Below are 17,964 nucleotides of genomic sequence, written 5' to 3'. Positions count from 1 at the left end.
AATGAACACTGTAACCCCTTCCACAGGGGAACGACGACGAAGAGCAATTAACAGTAAACAAATTATATATCATCTCTCCATGGTCTCACTCACTCTCTCTCTCTCGAATTCATCCTCCACAACTAATTTACACCAACTTAACCCCACCATCCCCCACTACCAAACCAAATCTGCTGCAACCTCCTCTTATTCCATTCCATAAAGACACCAGTTAGCAAGTTTACATCACCATCATATAACAAACACCTGTTGCTTGTTCTGTAGGGTGGATACACCACTTCTACGCGCACGCACAAACAGGCACTTGTCCTTTATTTCCCATCTCTCAAGCTTCCGTTGAAGTTGGGGGGCGTCGAATTCCTACTGGGATCTGCAACAAATAAATCAACCATCAATCTATGTTGCTTGCCTACCTTTCCCTAAACCCATCAAGGCAGACTCAAAAATTCAAGGACGGACAGGCACCACCTACACAATCAAACCCTTGCACCACTCCCAAGTAATGAAACCCCACCCCACCCCATGCATGCCATTGGATAAATATATACACATCTTGCTTATTTCTTAGGGGGAGTTGAATTTTCTCTGCATTGCAAAGATCTAAAAATGTACGAGCTAGGGAATCACCACCATGGTTCGATTAATTTGTCGTAAGAGTGTTAACACAAAAGGCAAGAATTTGATTGGTATTAGCATTAAATGAAACGCAGAATGCCACCTCTATTCCATGAGGGCCTATTCTGTTGCGTGATATGAAGTTCAGGATCAGATCGGCAAATTCATCCGGTGCATCCTCCTGTAAGGTTCAAGTCAACAGCTGTTCAGCTTACAACAATATCAGTCAAACCACAGAAGGTTTGGGCAATCTAAAACAGACCTGTATGGCATGTCCTGTATGGCGAACAACCACCATTTGGAACTTTCCTTGCATTTGACCTATAGTCAGAGTTCTGTGGCAGTGCAAAGATTTTTTTTTAAAAAAAAGAAAGAAAGAAAGAAAAGGCCTATGTAATCAACGACAAAGAATGATCAAATAGCACAAAACCTATGCTTGCATAATTTGAGCTTTTAACATTCGGACTCATAAAGTAATCTTTTAAGCCACATAATAAATTTGAGCTTTTAACATTCGGACTCATAAAGTAATCTTTTAAGACACATAATAAATATTTTTGTGAAACAGGTCCGTAGGTCCTGTAAAGCAAACCACATTACCCCGGTGCAACAGATGAGTAGAAAAATAAGACTGGACAGGGACACTTATGATCTCTCCAAGCCTATCATCCTCAATATGTATCAAGAACTCAATATCATTATAAGTTACTACAATAGCTTGCTCTCCAATCACATGAACAGCAGAACATTCAATAGTTACATAAAAAAGACACTGATTCTGTGTGTGGCATATAATCATATAAGAATGTAAGACCTTATGGCTATGGTCAGTCTTTATAACTTTGTACATGTGGAGTTAGAACATGAGAACAACTATTGTACTGGGAACTTCAACTAAAGGTATCTCATAGTTGCAATTCATAGATCAGTGCGACTGAAGTCAGGCATAGAAAACCAAAAAACAATGCACAATGTTGGCAACTATAAAGAAGAAACATTCTACATGTCTATAATAAATAAGGCAACAGATATATACACAACATTAAGAATTATATTATATTGTGAAGCTGTATTAACTTGTTCGCATAAATTTCAAGGAATAACCTGTCCAGTCGATCAGTCCCTGCCAAAAGCAAAAGCTTTGGTACAGGAGATGACAAAAAATTTTCCGAAAGGCCTTCATACCTGAAACAGATAATTTCTTAGTTAAGGTCTCTTATAAAGATACTGACAGGAAGTTTCTTATATGTGAATCCCATAAAAAGGTTCAAAAGGAAGTTCGACATATTGCAATTCAGAGAAGGTACTAAGTTAGCCCTAGTGTAAATGGAAAAAAGATATGTACCATCCTCTCCAATACTGTTCAGTTTCTTCCAATCTAGCACGATGTGTATAACTGAAGATCCACCCATATGTAGCAAAAGTTAGGTGAAATTAGAAGTTAACATAAATACGTTAGATATATTGCTGGTTCAATAGGCTTCTCGTAATGATTTGAATCCACAAATCAAGTTGATAAACCAACCAGCATTTAAGAATAAAAAACAAATTAAAGATAGCAACTACTGCTACAATACTCACCACTTCCTTGAATCATCATATATTAATGTGCTGGGAATAGAGACACGAGCTGATTCAATGTTTCTCAGAGAGCCTCCTCTAACACTCCATTCAATCTATCAAACAATTATACATGCATCACTTTCACTTAATCCAAAACTTGAGTAACTCACAAGTTGACAGTATAGATATGGCCAGGACTACATAGATATAGGTAAACTAAATTTTTGCATGCAATAAGAAACTTATCTCCAGTATCTTCTGTGTATCATAAAGAATTCAGCATTCAAAACAAATCATTCTTACAAAAATCTCAGCCAGCTAGAGTTAGTTCAACATATTAAGGCTCCTAAATAGGAAAGACATTCTACAGCGCTATTCATAAAACACTACACCAAGATCAGTATGGTCTTGCCGAAAATTTCTCTTCTCATGGATGTTCCTTCCAATCATACATGCATACATACACATTATAAATTGGAAGGTTGATAGTATCAGTTTCTGCACAGTGCACACCATTACACCTATGCTTCTCGGTGACAAAAGTTATTATTTTTGCACGGGGTAAGGCTCCCTAAATGCAGTAGATGAATTTTCCACTCAAGCAAGATAATTTTGGTGTAAACCATGGACTTATTTTCAACAATGAGGAGTGTTACCAGTGTGGCTACGTAAATGTTATAAGCACAATCAACACGTTATCAAAATATGAGCTACATTTTTTGCTAAGCTGAATGTTTAAAATTACCTTTTTTTTTTTATTGTATTATTTATTCAAGGAGAAGGGAATATCAAGGCATCAACCTTGCAGCACCACAATCACTCCAAGTTATAGTAGAAAAATACAACCATGGACCATTTCACGAACGTGAAAGGTATTGGAGGCTTGTTGGAAAGTTAAAATTTATTTAACAGTAATAGTATATTATCATTGCTTTTGAAAGTTTTTAAGGGGTTCGAAGGTGGGGATTGTTTTATGGTAAATATGGCCACTCTAAAGTAGCATGCTACTATTGATTTTGAGGGAGATTACAAAATCACACAATGTGCGGTTTTGTTTGTTGGTATAGATATGATAGCTCCTATAACATGTTGACTGCGCACTAGATCTCCCAGAAAAAGTTCTCATGTAGTCATGTGATAATTAAGATGCTCTCCATATTGTGTCTAATTATCTGTAAATTTGTTGAGGTTCAATGGAAACTTCGCAAGACATTTCTACACACAAAATCTAAAGATCAACATTAAGTGAGACACATACTAATAAAGGTGGGTATGTGTCAATTATACCTGTAGCAAGTTAGAAATCAGGAATATATGTTGCAGGTTTGAGGGTATCTTGCCTATGTAATTAGCATAAGTTGTTGATTGTCATAATAATAGGCACAGGAATGCTATGTGGTTATGATTAATTGGTGGACAATGCATAGTAGTATTAGCGGCACATGGTCCCAAAAACCTTAAAATTCAGACTTGTAGGTAAGCACTGCAATTTAAATTAGTCAACATTTATTTATTTATCAGATATAGGATGTCATCCCTTAATCATAGTTTAATTTTTCACATACCTTTCACAAGCAATCTATATGTTGATCTCTTTTTTGTCACAGAGTGATAATGAAGAATCAAACATCGACCCAGTATCATAATTCGTTCTCCATAATATTTATATTAAGTATAAAACCTAAATTTCAGTTATACGCATAATTCTTTCAATATTTAGGTTTACAGCATCAAAGAAACCACAGTAACCCAGCAAATGGAGAGTATGGATCAGCTATGTGCATGCAGAAATATTACCGCTTTCTCAACAGTTGAAAAATGCTGCATTCTGTTTGATAAAATCTTCTGCATATGAATCAATGAAGCCATTGCTGTTCCCTGAAATTCTACAAAGCTATCAATAGAAATAAACAAGCATTGGTCACCATATTGCATCAAGATTTTCTTATCACAAATGAAAAAAGGATTCCATTTATCAAAGCAAACCTCTACAACATCCACAACAACCAGCCCCGCCAAACTAGGAAGCAGCTTCTTTGCAGCAATATGAACAGCAACTGAGCCTCCCATACTGCATTACAAAGATAAAAAAATCATGCAATTCCTATAGTAACTGCTAAATAATAAAAAGATTTATTTAAACATTTCATGGAAGATTACTGTGCTTTGAAATCCACCAAGATTTGGCAGAAAACTGGTAAAATATAAAGTTAGCATAAGAAAAACCTTTCATATGAATGCATAAAGGTATAAACCTGACAAAAAACTCATTAGATGAAAACCAATCAACTAACAGGAACTAAAATATTGATCTTCTATCAAACTTTAAAATGCCAAGCTCATTAGTATAAGTATAAAAATTCAATGCTTTAAGATGGAAAGGGTACTAGAATTTGCAAAGATTAGTCATCACTATCAGATTCATATAATTTCAGTAGAATAAAAGGCTAGGTCCATTAGTTTATGTAGTCAGTATTGCTTTATTAAGACACAAACCTGTGGCCAATGATCACAATTGCTGGAGGAGAATCCCCATACATTGCCTTAATGACAGCAACCACATCATTGCATAGTGTCTGAAATTATTGTCGAGGCGTCAATAACGACCATGTGCAGCAGCAAATACATTAATGATCACACAAAAGACAACTAACAGATTCAGAAAACAAAAACTTCCAGTCTTTTGTAATCTTTCAGACACATACCTCAATTGATAGATCTAGATCTTTCTCAGTAGTAGACTTTCCATGTCCCCTAAAATCCAAGGCTACTATCCGAGCCTTTTCTTTTATTTTACTTGCTGACAAAGCAAATGAGAGCCTGGAAAAAGTAATCAATTATAATCTGCAGATACACAACCAAAGATTCTTCAACAAAGGGTATGTTTTCCAAGGTTCAGCTTCAAAAAAGATGAATTATAAACCTATTAATTTCACCGACTTTTCATTTATGAATTAAAGACATATTATTTGTGTCCAAGCATTGCTTATCACAATGTACATGGCTAATATTTGTTCAACACTTCAACTGTGAATTAAGGAGTTCAAACAACATGAAAGTTTGATATCACATAAAAGAGAAAACTTTAGGTATTCTAGAAAATTAATCAAAAATCTTTAGGACCATATATTCATATCAATCCTGTGGAAACAGAAGAATCAAAGTTTTAAGGTAAGTTAATTGGATGATATCTTAGCTAAACTCCTTTCTCTCAATTAAGATTTGCAAGGACTTTTGACTGCAGCGTTTGTGGTAATGTATAACAATCAGTGGATCCAATTGATAAATAGTTCCAGCCGATAAATACGTAAACTAGAACTTAAAGCTACATCATGCCGTATAGTTTGAAACACATTGTCCATGGTCAGAGGCTAGAATCATGTAGGAAAATATATGATGTAGTCTTGTAGGCAGAAGTCAGCCTACCCCGAATATCCCCCACCATGGAGACAGAAAACAACTGGACCATCAGTCCCAGCTTTATAAATGTGAAAAACCTGAATTTCGGACCAAAGACAAAGTAAGTGTAGGCTTTGCAGTATAGGAGTGAGAGATGTATTGAAAAGATTTGGTCATTTACATCGTCTGAGCCTGGGATGTGAACGTCATCTTCCTGGTCAAAGTAGCCCGACCAATCTAAAGGTGCATATTTTTGTGATGAAATCCTAAGCGAATAACAAATAAAGATCAATACAGCAGGTACTAGTAGGAGACAGTTTGTTGGTAATAACAATTAAAAAAGAAAGAAACATATAATAAGGAGAATGAGATTGAATTGAAAAAGTAAATAAATACTTGGAAAAAAAAAAAACACACACACACACAAAATACACAGGCAGTTTGAGGTAAATTGGTGATAAAAGATAGCTAAATAGGTTACGCCACTTTCAGTTTCATCCATCCATTTGGAACAAACAACTGATCGATCACACATGAGTAATTTGTAGCGCTGTGGCATGAACAAGAATGTGCAGTGCAGAGCAGAGCAGAGCAGAGATACATATTGAATCATAAATAATTAATAATTTAGAGGGGCTTAAATATACTGCGCTGGAGGACGATGAGGTCTAGACGCGAAAGCCGATTGGGTGGAATCATCATCTTCGTATTGGTGTTCAGGAACGGAGTTTAGGTTGGACAGGTTCTGCTCCATTAGCTTGCCTCTGTTTCTGCTTCTGCTACTGCTTTTGATCTTGATCTCGGTGTGAAAGGAACGCGAGCGAACGTGTGAATGAATCCGGAGGAGGAAGGAAAGGAAGGAGATGGATCATGGGTTGGGTTTTTGATATAATGGGTTGGGCCCGATCCTATTTTAGCTGATGTTGAATACACACATTTGTACTTCGCACTGGATTCGACCTAAGATCAAGAAGAGCATGGGAGGAGTTTAAGGCATAATAAATACTCTCGTCCCCTTTAAAAATATTCCTTTCTTATTTACAAAAAAATAATTATATATTAATATTAAAATATTTTTAATTTTTATAAAAATTATACATATAATTAATTTATATATCAAAATATTTTACACAGACCAATACATCTTTATTTTTTTTCAATTTATTACAAAATTGTAGAGGATCCTTTAGAATGGAACCAATGGAGTAGTTATTACCCTCTAGTAGTTCAATGTATATATTTTTTTAATAGAAAATTATTACATACTTTATAAAATATTATTCACTCTAATTGAACTCATGGCCGATCAAATAATTATTATGTATTCATTACCTTATATAAAAATATATAGACATAAATTGTGGGTAGTATTTTATAATAAGGTTGTAGGTTGAAAATAATTTACTATAATGAGTCGTAAATAAAATAATTTAAAAATTGTGATAAATATAACGTGGATGAGAAAGATAAATAAATAAATTAATGGAATAGCATTAATAACTATAACAGATGCTCTAATATATTTAAATTTAAAAAATACTTAAGCTTTTACGCTATTATATCTATTCACATGCAAAAAATAAATATAAATTTTAAAAATTATAACAAACAAATGCAGTTTAACAAAATAGTAGTCAACATTCAACATTTAGTGGGAATGAAGTTGTAGTCCTCACTTAACCTTCGGCCTACGCCTTTAGGTTGGGAGTTCAGATTCAAGATTTAGGTTGGTCCCATCCTGCCTATTTCACATTTCACATTTCCATGCATGTATATATGTACATTATAATCATGGGCATAACCCTAGTTACATTTTCATGCATGTGTATATGTACACTATAATAATGTGCATAACACTAACTAGGGGAGTGATGTATTATGTATTTATTTGTATTATATTAACATATAATACAAATAAACAAAGATAGAAAAACAGACAGACAGACAGACAGTCCGTCCATCACCACATCGAAATAATTGGTAGTGATGATGATGATGATGGCAAACAACGATGGAAAGAAAGGGAACAAACAACGATTAAGAGATTGCGGGAGGGAGAGAGAGAGAGAGAGAGAGATTGCCTCGTCTCAACACATGATTCTCATCTCATCTCATCTCACTCCGGATGACAATCAGGTTAGGACACACAGAACACCAAACATCAAAACCACCGGCAAGCAAGCAAGCAAGCAAACTAGCTTTCATCTCTACAAGCACACTCCCGCTTATTCACCATAATAATAATAATAGTAATAATCCATACACATCCACGTCAAAACTACTAACCCCAGACACTACTAGTCTCAATCCCTGAATGCAGCAGAGCAGAATCAGATCTCCAGGAGACCCACCCACATATCACACACAACTGCCCAACTCTTGCTTGCTTACTCTGACGGATCAATCAATGCAGACCACGTAAAATTCCATGCAAGTACCCACCGCTCATGACCAGCGACACCAGCGACACGACACCAGCTGGAAATATCTTCCCCGACCTCTTGAACCGAGACCCCATCACCCCAACAAGTGTAGCGGACAAAGCAAGACCGATAGATGATGCCACTGCGGCGTGGGAGGGAAGTAGGGTAAAGACGCAATACAGCAGACACGCCGACCCTCCACCAGCAATCAGCGACTTGCGGCTTCCACCCTTCAGATACCCCATCACTCCACCCACTCCAACCAAGGCTGCATACGCCAATGTCACTTTCTGGGACATCAGCATGCCCGGCTGCTTCTTATGACTCCCATTCTGATCTCCATCCCCCCCCATTCCCTCTTCATTGTCATTGTCATTGTGATTACCACCGTCACCGCCTCCGCCTCCACCTCCTCCACCCGCCCCACCTAAATTGTCATCAGATCCCCCGGAGTCTGGCAGAACATCAATGCCCTCCCCAGCTGAATCAACAGTAAAGGTAGTAGGCACCTTTGAGTCTGAAACAACACCTGCTCTAGTCTTCCAGTAGCATTCCTTTTGACCGGTAAAAGAGGGAAAGGGCATCCGGGATGCTGAAAAAGAACACAAAGTTGAAGCCATGGAAAATGATGATTGGCTACGACTGATTGCAAGATGTCTCTGCCTTGAAATGCGATGTTGAGGCTGAGAGAGCATCAACAATGAGCATTGCAAAAAAGTCGAGATTTCTCCCATGCTTTGGATCTAAATTACTGAGGCAGGAAGAAACTTTCTCCACTCTAAACTCTCTTCCCAGGTGTAATGCTCTCTACAAATTCCACAAAAATCAGCCTCCCTTGCACTATCTGCAGCTTTAATCAAGTATAAGAATTAGATATGTCTATATAAATATCAACATAACTATTGCATTTATATATTATAAAAAAGAAAAACAAGGTCATAAAAATAATGAACAAGTGCAAAAAATGGTGCTTTCCATCACAATCCCTACAGTATTATCAACAATGTAGCATGCAAAACCGCATCTCTGCAACATTCACTACAATAGCATTGCACCAACAATATTTGCCTCTTTGCTAATATGCCCAGTAATGCATTGCGTTAGTTGTTCCAGTAGTCTCTACACTATTGACACCTCATTCTACAAAATTAGATCACCCCAAAACACTGCAATGTCATACTGTGTAAGCTTTCACCATTCTCACTGGAAAATAAAATACGTATTTCAGACCACCATCTACTCCACCAATGCTATAATTAGGCAGGCATCAATGTCAACTGCATCATAGTGGTGTACCCCATAAAACCAAAGTCACTCAAAACCATAGTTATCAGTCTGTACTCAAGACAAAATTATGAAAAGCATTTGGCCCTGAACTGATGTCCTCTGTTGTTTGCTCTTGTACTCATCAGAAAGGATTGTAAATGACAGTTGCAACAGATACAACAAGAAGAAGGCAATCGGATGAAGATAAGCATGGCGGAGATTGGTGCCTCTATGTTGCCAGCAGTAAAGGCTGCCTCAGCCTTGAATCACACATTGCCAAAGGCTGTCATGGGTTGCCTGGCAATTAGAACATCACAGCACAGAATATCCCAAGATTGAATAAAATAGCCCCCAAATATTATAAGAGTGATATAACTGTAGATTGGAGAAATTTAAGAAATGGGTTTGGGATGGGTGACAAGGAGCACAAAAAAGAGGTCAAGCTTGATTGTGATGGTGCTAGGAACGCATCCAAAACTTCCTGAATATACCACTTTGTGATACCGTCAACATTTAAGTAACCCAATATGAAATCAGAAATCATAGCGAGTAATACAAAATGTGGTAACAGAGTCAAAAAGAAACAAGCAAACCTGCATCCATAAAACCATACACAACGAAACCACTGTCAAATGCTAAAGCATGCAAGTAGAATCTATAAAGCATAGGTTCTGCATAACAGTAGAAAGCTTTTAAATATAAATAAGTTCATACTCGTAATGAATGGAGCATCCAAACTAATAAAATATAGTACAGCCTACGTCAGCCCAAGGGAATCCACACAAATAACAGTGCAAAGCAGGTGCTACCTTGCCATTCATAGCCTTCAATGCATTCTGAGCATCTACCTCGGATGAAAACTTCACAAAGGCAAAACCCTTAGGCCTTCGAGTTTCAGAATCTTTGATTAGCCTCACTGCAACAGTTGAGGATATGGAATACGTAAGGAACGATGGGACGTAGCTTGATGGAACAAGAGAACGATCCACAAATGATAAATTGCACCTTGTTCGACCAAACCAAATGGAGAGAATAACCTCTTCAACTCTCCAGTAGTGATGTAGAATGATAACCCTAATACCGGAATCGGAGAGACGGAATGAGAAGGATAAGAACAGAAGTCAAAAGCAACGGAAAGTGGAGTGCAGTGCAAAAGTTAGCGATGAAGCGTAGTGCGTGAATTACATAAATAAACCCAAAACCTTAAGAATAAAATGAGAGTGGAGCAAGAGTACATAACATACTGCTTACGAACAGCTCAGAAGCAGCTCTAGTTGCCATCCGAGTACGTAGTAGCCATAGCAGCGCTGACGAGAGGGCGTTTGAGCGGCTAGGGTTTTGATTTTAACAGGAGGGGCCGGTGATCATAGCATTTATTGATTTGTGGCAACAATGAAGACAGAAAGCAAAAGTGTAAGTGAAATGGGCTTTTGGGCCGGCCGGCCCACTTCTATACTGCTTGTATTCATTCAGTCAGTTGACAAACCCAATCCAATGGAAGTTATTTTGATGATTATTATTGTTAAGAAGTCCAAGAATGATTGCTACAGATTCCCACCACCGCTGCACCATCCATCCATCAGTCATCAGCGTTGGAAAATACCATAATCTGTTTATTTATTGATTTTATTACTCCCTCTCCCACGTGTCATATTGTCACTTTTTTTTTTAAAAAAAATAATTACACTTTAATCTCATTTTTTTAACGTTGCACGGTTATATGGACGGAGGTAGTATCATTTATTCTCTTCCAAGTTGAGGGGACAGTTGGGACAAATCTTGATAGAAACAACGCTCAATTGACATGTCTCCAATGAAAGAGAGTGAGAGAGGGAGAGCGAGAGCGACAGAGCACGCAACACCCAGCAACAGCTTCGGCGCCGGCGAGGGTGGTCTTTTTAACTACCAAATAATCCAAACAGCACAATTATGATCGTCCTTACAAAGTCGTCTCTTGGTACAGAGTCACAGTAATCAGAGCGAGGGGGAGAGAGAGCTCAACAACCGCAAGATGCAACCGCTATAAACTAGCTATATATGTATAATATATAATAGCTCTACTATTATAATGGAAAGGATGGTTTAAGATCAGCGGTGTCCACCACCGTAAACCTGACTAGAATCATACTGGGGGTATGCCGTAGCTGCTGCTGCAACAGGAGGTTGAGGCGATGCACTTTTACCATAGCCAGTGGGCGCCGCACCGCCACCTGGTACAGTTCCATAACTAGCTGCCTGCTGTTCATAAGTAGGCTGCTGCTGGGTCTGAGATGACTGGGCGTAACCGCCCTGACCAGGAGCAGCGGAAGGATAAGCAGCAGCAGCAGCTGCAGCCTGGGCAGTGCCATAAGCTGGGTCTGTTTGATAACCGTATCCTGCATTGTCGGCAGTAGTAGGTTGCTCAGCATAACCAGGCTGGGTCGGTGGATATGATCCATAACCTCCTGTCTGGGGATACAAAGGGGGCTGTTGTGTTGCCGACTGCCCATACCCGACAACAGGCTGCCCACCTTGGGGACCATAACCAGGAGCTGCTGCTGCTGCTGTGTGGCCACCATATGCTTCTGTACCCAGAGCAGTACCATAAGAGGGATAACTCTGCTGCTGCTGCTGCTGCATCACACCACTTGAAGCATAGGGCGGATAAGGCTGTTGAGATGCCATGTTTCGACCATATACCTGAGCTGATGAACCTTGACCCTGATAAGGCATTTCTCCTGGCTGATTAGGCCTAGGCTGACCATAGGGTTGATGATGAGGTGCTTGAACCTGCGGCTGCGGCGGCATGCCATACAGGGGTGGTTTATTACCGTACGGGTCCTGTGGACCATAATGTGGGGCCCCGTGAGCATATGGTGCTGGCTGTGATCCCATGGGGCCAAAATGCTGTGACGACGGATGGTGATCATATTTCACCTCATAGCTATGACCATAGGGTTGTGCGGAAGCTTGAGAATAAGGGGGTGGTGGATGGCCATATTCTGGACCATGTTGCTGTCCATAGTTATAATTACCCTGCTGAAGAAAGGCGCCAATGATTATATTTGTCTATCCATACAACCATTCTAACCAAATGTAGCCAGTAACACACTAATAACCAAACCAACCTGAGGTGAGGGTCCATGATATGATGGGGGAGGCCTTTGCTCCCAACTTGGACCAAAATTGCTCCTTTGACCTTGTGATGGAGGATAATTACCATACGGCAGAGGTGGGTATTGTGAATTTGGTGAAGGAAATGGACCTCTTTGTGGATAATCATAACCAGAGAATTGTGCATGATGAGGACCACGAGGTCCCCATTGTGGACCTGAAGGTCCGCGTGGACGATAACTCTGCTGGTTGTATCCTCCAGAAAGCGGTGACGGCCTTGCAGTCTAAAATTAGAAAGTAGGTGAGAGTAAATAAAAGAATGCTAAATAAGAGAGCATAAAATGATTTAAAGGGCTATATCGAAGCATATGAGGACGTAGCCAACAATTACGACATCTACTGAAGTATAGAGAATCATATCATTGACTGAGGTAGAATCGCATGGCTTCAAACAGGCACTCTATCAACATCATATATAATCAAGCATTGACACAGAGCTTGAAATTGCAGACGCTCAAAACTGGTCATGGAATGTCATAATTTCCCACTCAAACGACAAACTGCTAAGAATTAAAACAAGATGATTAATGTGTTCCAGTACACATATACAAGTATCGATATCACAATTCAGGAAATATGCAAAGAATAGAAAATGTTTAGGTACACAATCAATTAAGGATAAGCAAGATATACAGTAAATTCAGAACTGTACACCATTAGTAGAAGAAATGCAATCATAGACGCAATGGGAGCATTACTTAATAGTCATTTCTCATCGCATAGATATTAAGTAGAAATCCTCTGCATTTCTCTAAGAGTGCTATTAGAACTCTGACCTTCCAGCATACAACCTCAAGGCTTAATCCATACCAGAGGAAAGATTATTCAGACAGATAAAGGGTATGCACATGCAAAGGGCAACAATTGAACTTCACCATGAATTATTAGAGGAACATTAAGCATGCAATCACCTCTTGAAAGAATGCTCAATAATTTAAAAAATCAGGTATGTAATTCAGTATAAAGTTATTGATTTGATTACTAGAAAATGTGAGCGTGAATAGTTCAAAAGTTATTGGATAATTTAAAGTAACCAGTCACCAGATGCATATGTCAAAATAAGAGCTAACATATTGTCCAACCTACCAACTAGAATTGAGTTGACTAATTCATCAAAAGTCTACTTCATGAAGATGATTTGACCACGCAAGGAACCTTTTTCCAATACGCCTCAAAATATGATCAGGCATGCCACATAGCCTCATTAGTAGTATCACTATCAGTTTCTAAGTCTCAAGCAATCTTACCAACTATCAACATCCTGCAATGTCGAGGTTTAATGCTTGATACCTCTCTTCACGTGGTGCAAGGGAATAGTGGTTGTCTATTGATACACCAAGAAGGCAATGCGAACTGGAAAAGAAAGGAAAAGCCAAATCTGCATTTTTAAAGTTAACCAATTCGAAATTGGCACCTTCAAGACAGATAAATCATCGCAACCAAAATCTTATTTGAGTATAAGATTTTCCTAGCAGCATTCAAGATATCTTGCTAAGCATGCTTAATCGACTGTATTTAGGAGCATGCACCTCACAATTTCAGGTGGAATCAGAACTACATATCCTCAACATATAGATTCCCTCAGTTGAGTATACACATGGAAGCAATCCTCACAAGCAAACTACATGAGGATCAAGTAAACCAAGTGATGGTGCCTTCATGATCAATTAATAATGCTATGTAACATCAATACAAGAGAAATATTATAATCCTAATCTAAAGATCTAGTTAAAAGTTCTTTTGGCATCAAATTCAAAACCAAATGCATAACATCAGATATTGGTATATCCTAGATAATTCTTCTAAGCTCCATATTGTATACATGGGTAACTGACAAATGCACGACATTGCCAACATACCAGAACAGAAGTTTTACATGATAGCCACAGTAGCATAATCTGAAATTCTGAATTATAATACGAAAATTAAATATAACTTGCTTCAAATATACCCCATAACATATGTAAGCTTATATACACTAGTAAGCCTTTAAGAACAGAAACATCTGACTAACTCAGGATGCAGTAAACAGAATGTAGACAGCTCAAGACCAACATGGTTCTTAGATCAGCATGCTATTAAGAAACAAAATTGGATGGAATCAAAATAAAGGATACTAAGCGAACAAGCATAGCGACATACAAAAATGCTGCAACAAAAATCTCAGAGACGAATAACGAGAAAGTGCACTCAATATTATGACAATAAAGATGTAAGCCACTCAATTAAGAAGCAAAACAGAAAAAACAAACACCTGCACCTGCCCATTCAAATATTCAATAATCAAAACCTTGATATATTTGTATAGGACATGCACTACAGGCCAAATTTTAAATCAAGGTACGGGATCAACTAACAAACCTGATTCATAACATCTTGAATCATTTCTCTAGCAGCCTCAATCTGTGCGCCAATACCAGTCACTCTGACAGTCCTCTCCCTAGTTTGTTCACCATCAGCAGCTGGATTTTGTTGGATCAACTATGGAACGAAAAAAAATAATAATAATAATATATGCATCAGATACTACAGAATATCCACCTATATAACAGTAATTTAAAATGAGAAAATCAAACCTGAATGCGTGCCCCTGATCTTGTCTGCAAGTTTCTGATTGTTTCTCCACCCTTGCCAATAATCAAACCAACCTAAAGTAATTGACAAATTAACAACAAAACTCATTAACTTGCTTAAAGCACCATGAAGCAATATGTGAAGAAAATGAACAAACCTTTTCTATTGGGACCTTTAGCTCAAGTTGTTCACCACCACTGGCAGCCTGGACGGTGCTGAATCCCCGAGCAACAAGCGAAGGAGAACCTCCAGCATCAGCCTACCAACAAACCAACAATTTCAGTTGGATCATTAAGACCATGGTGAAGCAGCAGTACACCACAATAACAGTAACAACAAACAACAAAAACAATAATAATAATAATAATAATAATAATAATAATAAGAATAACAACGAAGTGGCCATTAGAAGAATAAAGACATAACAAACACCCTGCCTCAGCAATTACATCCTTTATCAACTTCTCAGCCTTGTTTATACTTTCCAAGGTTCCAACTAGTTCCAAAGGCCTGGTGGCTGACCGCGGATCAGCATCAGCATCCCTCATAATCTGAATTTTGGCACCTGAGTTGTCCTGTAGAGAACGGATAGTATCTCCTGCCTTTCCAATAAGGACACCAACCTACATGAGCAAATCACATTTTAAAATTAATCCTGATGTGTAATAAATTCACATAAAGCCATATAAATATTAATAGTTAAAACTCTCTACTCATTATGCTATCCTTTTCCTCAATCCATCATGTACAAGCATATGCGAACCTAGGTTCCTACAAAAAAATAATTAAGATGGAATTCCCTAAATAACAGTAGTGCATCCAGATTCATGACAAAGTAATCAATTGAAGGATATCAAGTTTCAAATTAATTCCAACCACTGTAAAGCCCTTTGAGAATTGAGATAAAGGGGACAATAGGACCACTTTTTTCAAAGTCATTCAACAGAAAGAAAACATTAAATAATAACAATAATAAAAAATAAAAACAAGATCAACCATCCAAGTACTTTCAAAACCAAGGTTAACAATTCTGCAGTTAGTTTACCTTATCATTGGGAACCTCAATCTTGCGTGACAGTAGTTGGGTGCCTGAACCTGTGTGCCTTTCAATAGATGGAACTGGAACATCTCCCTCTCTAGGAATCTCTTCCGAAGGCTTCTCAACTGCTTCATTTGGTTTACAAGGTTCAACACCACTGCCAATCCCCACATTATAATTCTCATCAGATGCAAGTTCTTTATTAGAAACCTCCACACCTTCTTTCAAGGTTTCTTGAACTTCCACAGACTTTGCATTGTCATCAGCAGGTCTGGGCTGCTCTGCTTCGTCTGGTTTTGGATTATCTTCTTTCTCATCATCCTGGTGTCCATTTCTTTGAACTGCAAATGAAGTTAAACAGTAATCATAAGAAAATGTATCCCTCTGTCTCATTTTTAAAACACTGCATTGGGTGAGTGAAGCCGATACAATTGGCTTACAAAGGAACAGGTTTGCACAAGAAAATAAAACAACAGGTATTCTTACGAATATGTTATATTTCATACATGGAACGAAAAAGGGTATTTATGTGGCATTCAACTTAAGAGAATTACTGATGGCAAGATTGCTATCCAGGTCGCATGACATATAGTAGGAGCGGGAATAAGACCAGCTAAGGGCGCCGCAAAAATTTTGGACATCAGTAGTATCACCATCAAAAATCGAAATGCTAAGTTGCTTAAAATTTTCAATATATGTCCTGCCCCGGGCAGGTATAATCCAGTATACCACCAATAAGTAGAAGGAGAACGCCGAAAGATCTATAGAAAAAACATGCGACGAAACGCAAGGGGAAATGAGTAAATTACCGGGCTCGTTTTCGCTACCGTTATCGCCATTGGTCTCGCGCCGCTGGCGTTTAGCATCAGATTCATCTGTACATTCATTCCCTTCCTTTTCCTCCTCTTTGTCTTCGTGCGGCTGTTGCTGCTGCGCCCCATTAATCTCGGAGAGTAGATCGGAAACATGGTGAGGAGGAGGTTCGGATGCGTTGTTGAGCTCCAAGTCGTCAAGCTTTCTCTTGTGAGTGTCAAGGGGAGCAGAGGTGGGTTCCGGCGACGCAGCGACTTGCTCGTCCGCCATAGCTTGCGGAACCGTGGGGATTGGGTGAGGTTGAAGAGGAACCTAGGGTTTGTGATGGTGGTACGGGTGTAAAATGGAAGTGAGCAGCAGCAGCAGCAATCTGAATCTGGATCTGGATCTGGATATGAAGGATGGATTTGGCATTGGGCGATGATTAATCGATTAATTAGTTAGTTAGGCTGGGCTTTGGAAACTGGGCTGACTCAAGAAAGCCAAGTCCCGGCCCAGCCCTGCCCTGCCCAACGACACGAGGACGAGGACGAGGACGAGGACTGAGTTTGAACCGAATCAGTCGAGAAGAATTAATTGGCATTGATGGATTGGATGACATTGCCATCCTTTTAAATACAACGATTGAACTGAATAATAATTGATCCGAAGCCACAAAAAAATAGCTAGCGGGAATGGGAAAATAATTATAATGGCCGGATAAGGAACAAGTCAATTATGACTTCACTTGTCTAATAAATAGCTAGTTACAATCAACGGAACCAACACCTTACCTACAATGCGAACACGCTATAATATAGTTGGGGTTTTGAATTTAGATTTGATTAGTACAATTAATATAAAAAAATATTTGATTTGTTATTTTGGGAATGTTTAACATGACGTTTTTTATAATAACTTTGACTATGAATTCGATGACATCTTGAAGATTCTTTCCAATATGACTTTTTTTATTGAATAATATAAATTTACCAAATATTTCAAACAAACACATTATAGTATCGCTCTACAAGTATTGATTACTAGCTGCTGATATAATAATTACTATACACACACGTGTGTATGTATATATATTATGTGTATAGAGGATTTACTTTTTGGATAGATGATATATATATA

At 38.3% G+C, this 17,964-nt stretch overlaps 3 protein-coding genes across 9 annotated transcripts; all 3 read right to left on the bottom strand.

Annotated features, from left to right (window-relative positions):
• Positions 1–46: 46 nt before the first annotated feature.
• On the bottom strand, positions 47–6,453 carry LOC127257094 (uncharacterized). The gene is made up of 13 exons (XM_051283400.1): positions 6,225–6,453; positions 5,759–5,843; positions 5,605–5,675; positions 4,884–4,998; positions 4,675–4,754; positions 4,165–4,249; positions 3,976–4,056; positions 2,197–2,291; positions 1,961–2,011; positions 1,720–1,800; positions 878–950; positions 719–796; positions 47–370 (listed from the first exon to the last, which is right to left on the bottom strand). Exons 1-13 carry the CDS (start codon positions 6,329–6,331, stop codon positions 326–328), a joined length of 1,047 nt encoding a protein of 348 aa, XP_051139357.1. The 5' UTR covers positions 6,332–6,453; the 3' UTR covers positions 47–325.
• Positions 6,454–7,591: 1,138 nt separating this feature from the next.
• LOC127257097 (uncharacterized) lies at positions 7,592–10,656 on the bottom strand. 4 transcript variants are annotated; one of them, XM_051283405.1, is made up of 4 exons: positions 10,511–10,656; positions 10,272–10,340; positions 10,076–10,182; positions 8,640–8,850 (listed from the first exon to the last, which is right to left on the bottom strand). In XM_051283405.1, the coding sequence occupies exons 1-4, from the start codon at positions 10,545–10,547 to the stop codon at positions 8,779–8,781; spliced, it is 285 nt and encodes a 94-aa protein (XP_051139362.1). In that variant the 5' UTR covers positions 10,548–10,656; the 3' UTR covers positions 8,640–8,778. The 4 variants fall into 4 exon arrangements, with proteins under 4 accessions (XP_051139361.1, XP_051139360.1, XP_051139362.1 ...); XM_051283406.1 differs by having other exon boundaries at positions 8,640–8,844; XM_051283404.1 differs by having other exon boundaries at positions 7,592–8,850; positions 10,076–10,340; positions 10,511–10,604.
• Positions 10,657–11,115: 459 nt separating this feature from the next.
• On the bottom strand, positions 11,116–17,239 carry LOC127257086 (uncharacterized). Of its 4 annotated transcripts, XM_051283383.1 has the most exons (9): positions 16,842–17,239; positions 16,251–16,373; positions 16,039–16,157; positions 15,431–15,616; positions 15,151–15,252; positions 14,996–15,067; positions 14,781–14,900; positions 12,374–12,643; positions 11,116–12,284 (listed from the first exon to the last, which is right to left on the bottom strand). In XM_051283383.1, exons 1-9 carry the CDS (start codon positions 17,113–17,115, stop codon positions 11,355–11,357), a joined length of 2,196 nt encoding a protein of 731 aa, XP_051139340.1. In that variant the 5' UTR covers positions 17,116–17,239; the 3' UTR covers positions 11,116–11,354. The 4 variants fall into 4 exon arrangements, with proteins under 4 accessions (XP_051139340.1, XP_051139336.1, XP_051139338.1 ...); XM_051283379.1 differs by having other exon boundaries at positions 16,039–16,373; XM_051283381.1 differs by having other exon boundaries at positions 15,443–15,616; positions 16,039–16,373.
• Between the last annotated feature and the right edge of the window lie 725 nt (positions 17,240–17,964).

Source organism: Andrographis paniculata, unplaced genomic scaffold, assembly GCF_009805555.1.
Source record: "Andrographis paniculata isolate CXL003 unplaced genomic scaffold, ASM980555v1 Contig57END, whole genome shotgun sequence".
Taxonomy (NCBI): Eukaryota; Viridiplantae; Streptophyta; class Magnoliopsida; order Lamiales; family Acanthaceae; genus Andrographis; species Andrographis paniculata.
This window is presented reverse-complemented; position numbering and strand designations above follow the sequence as displayed.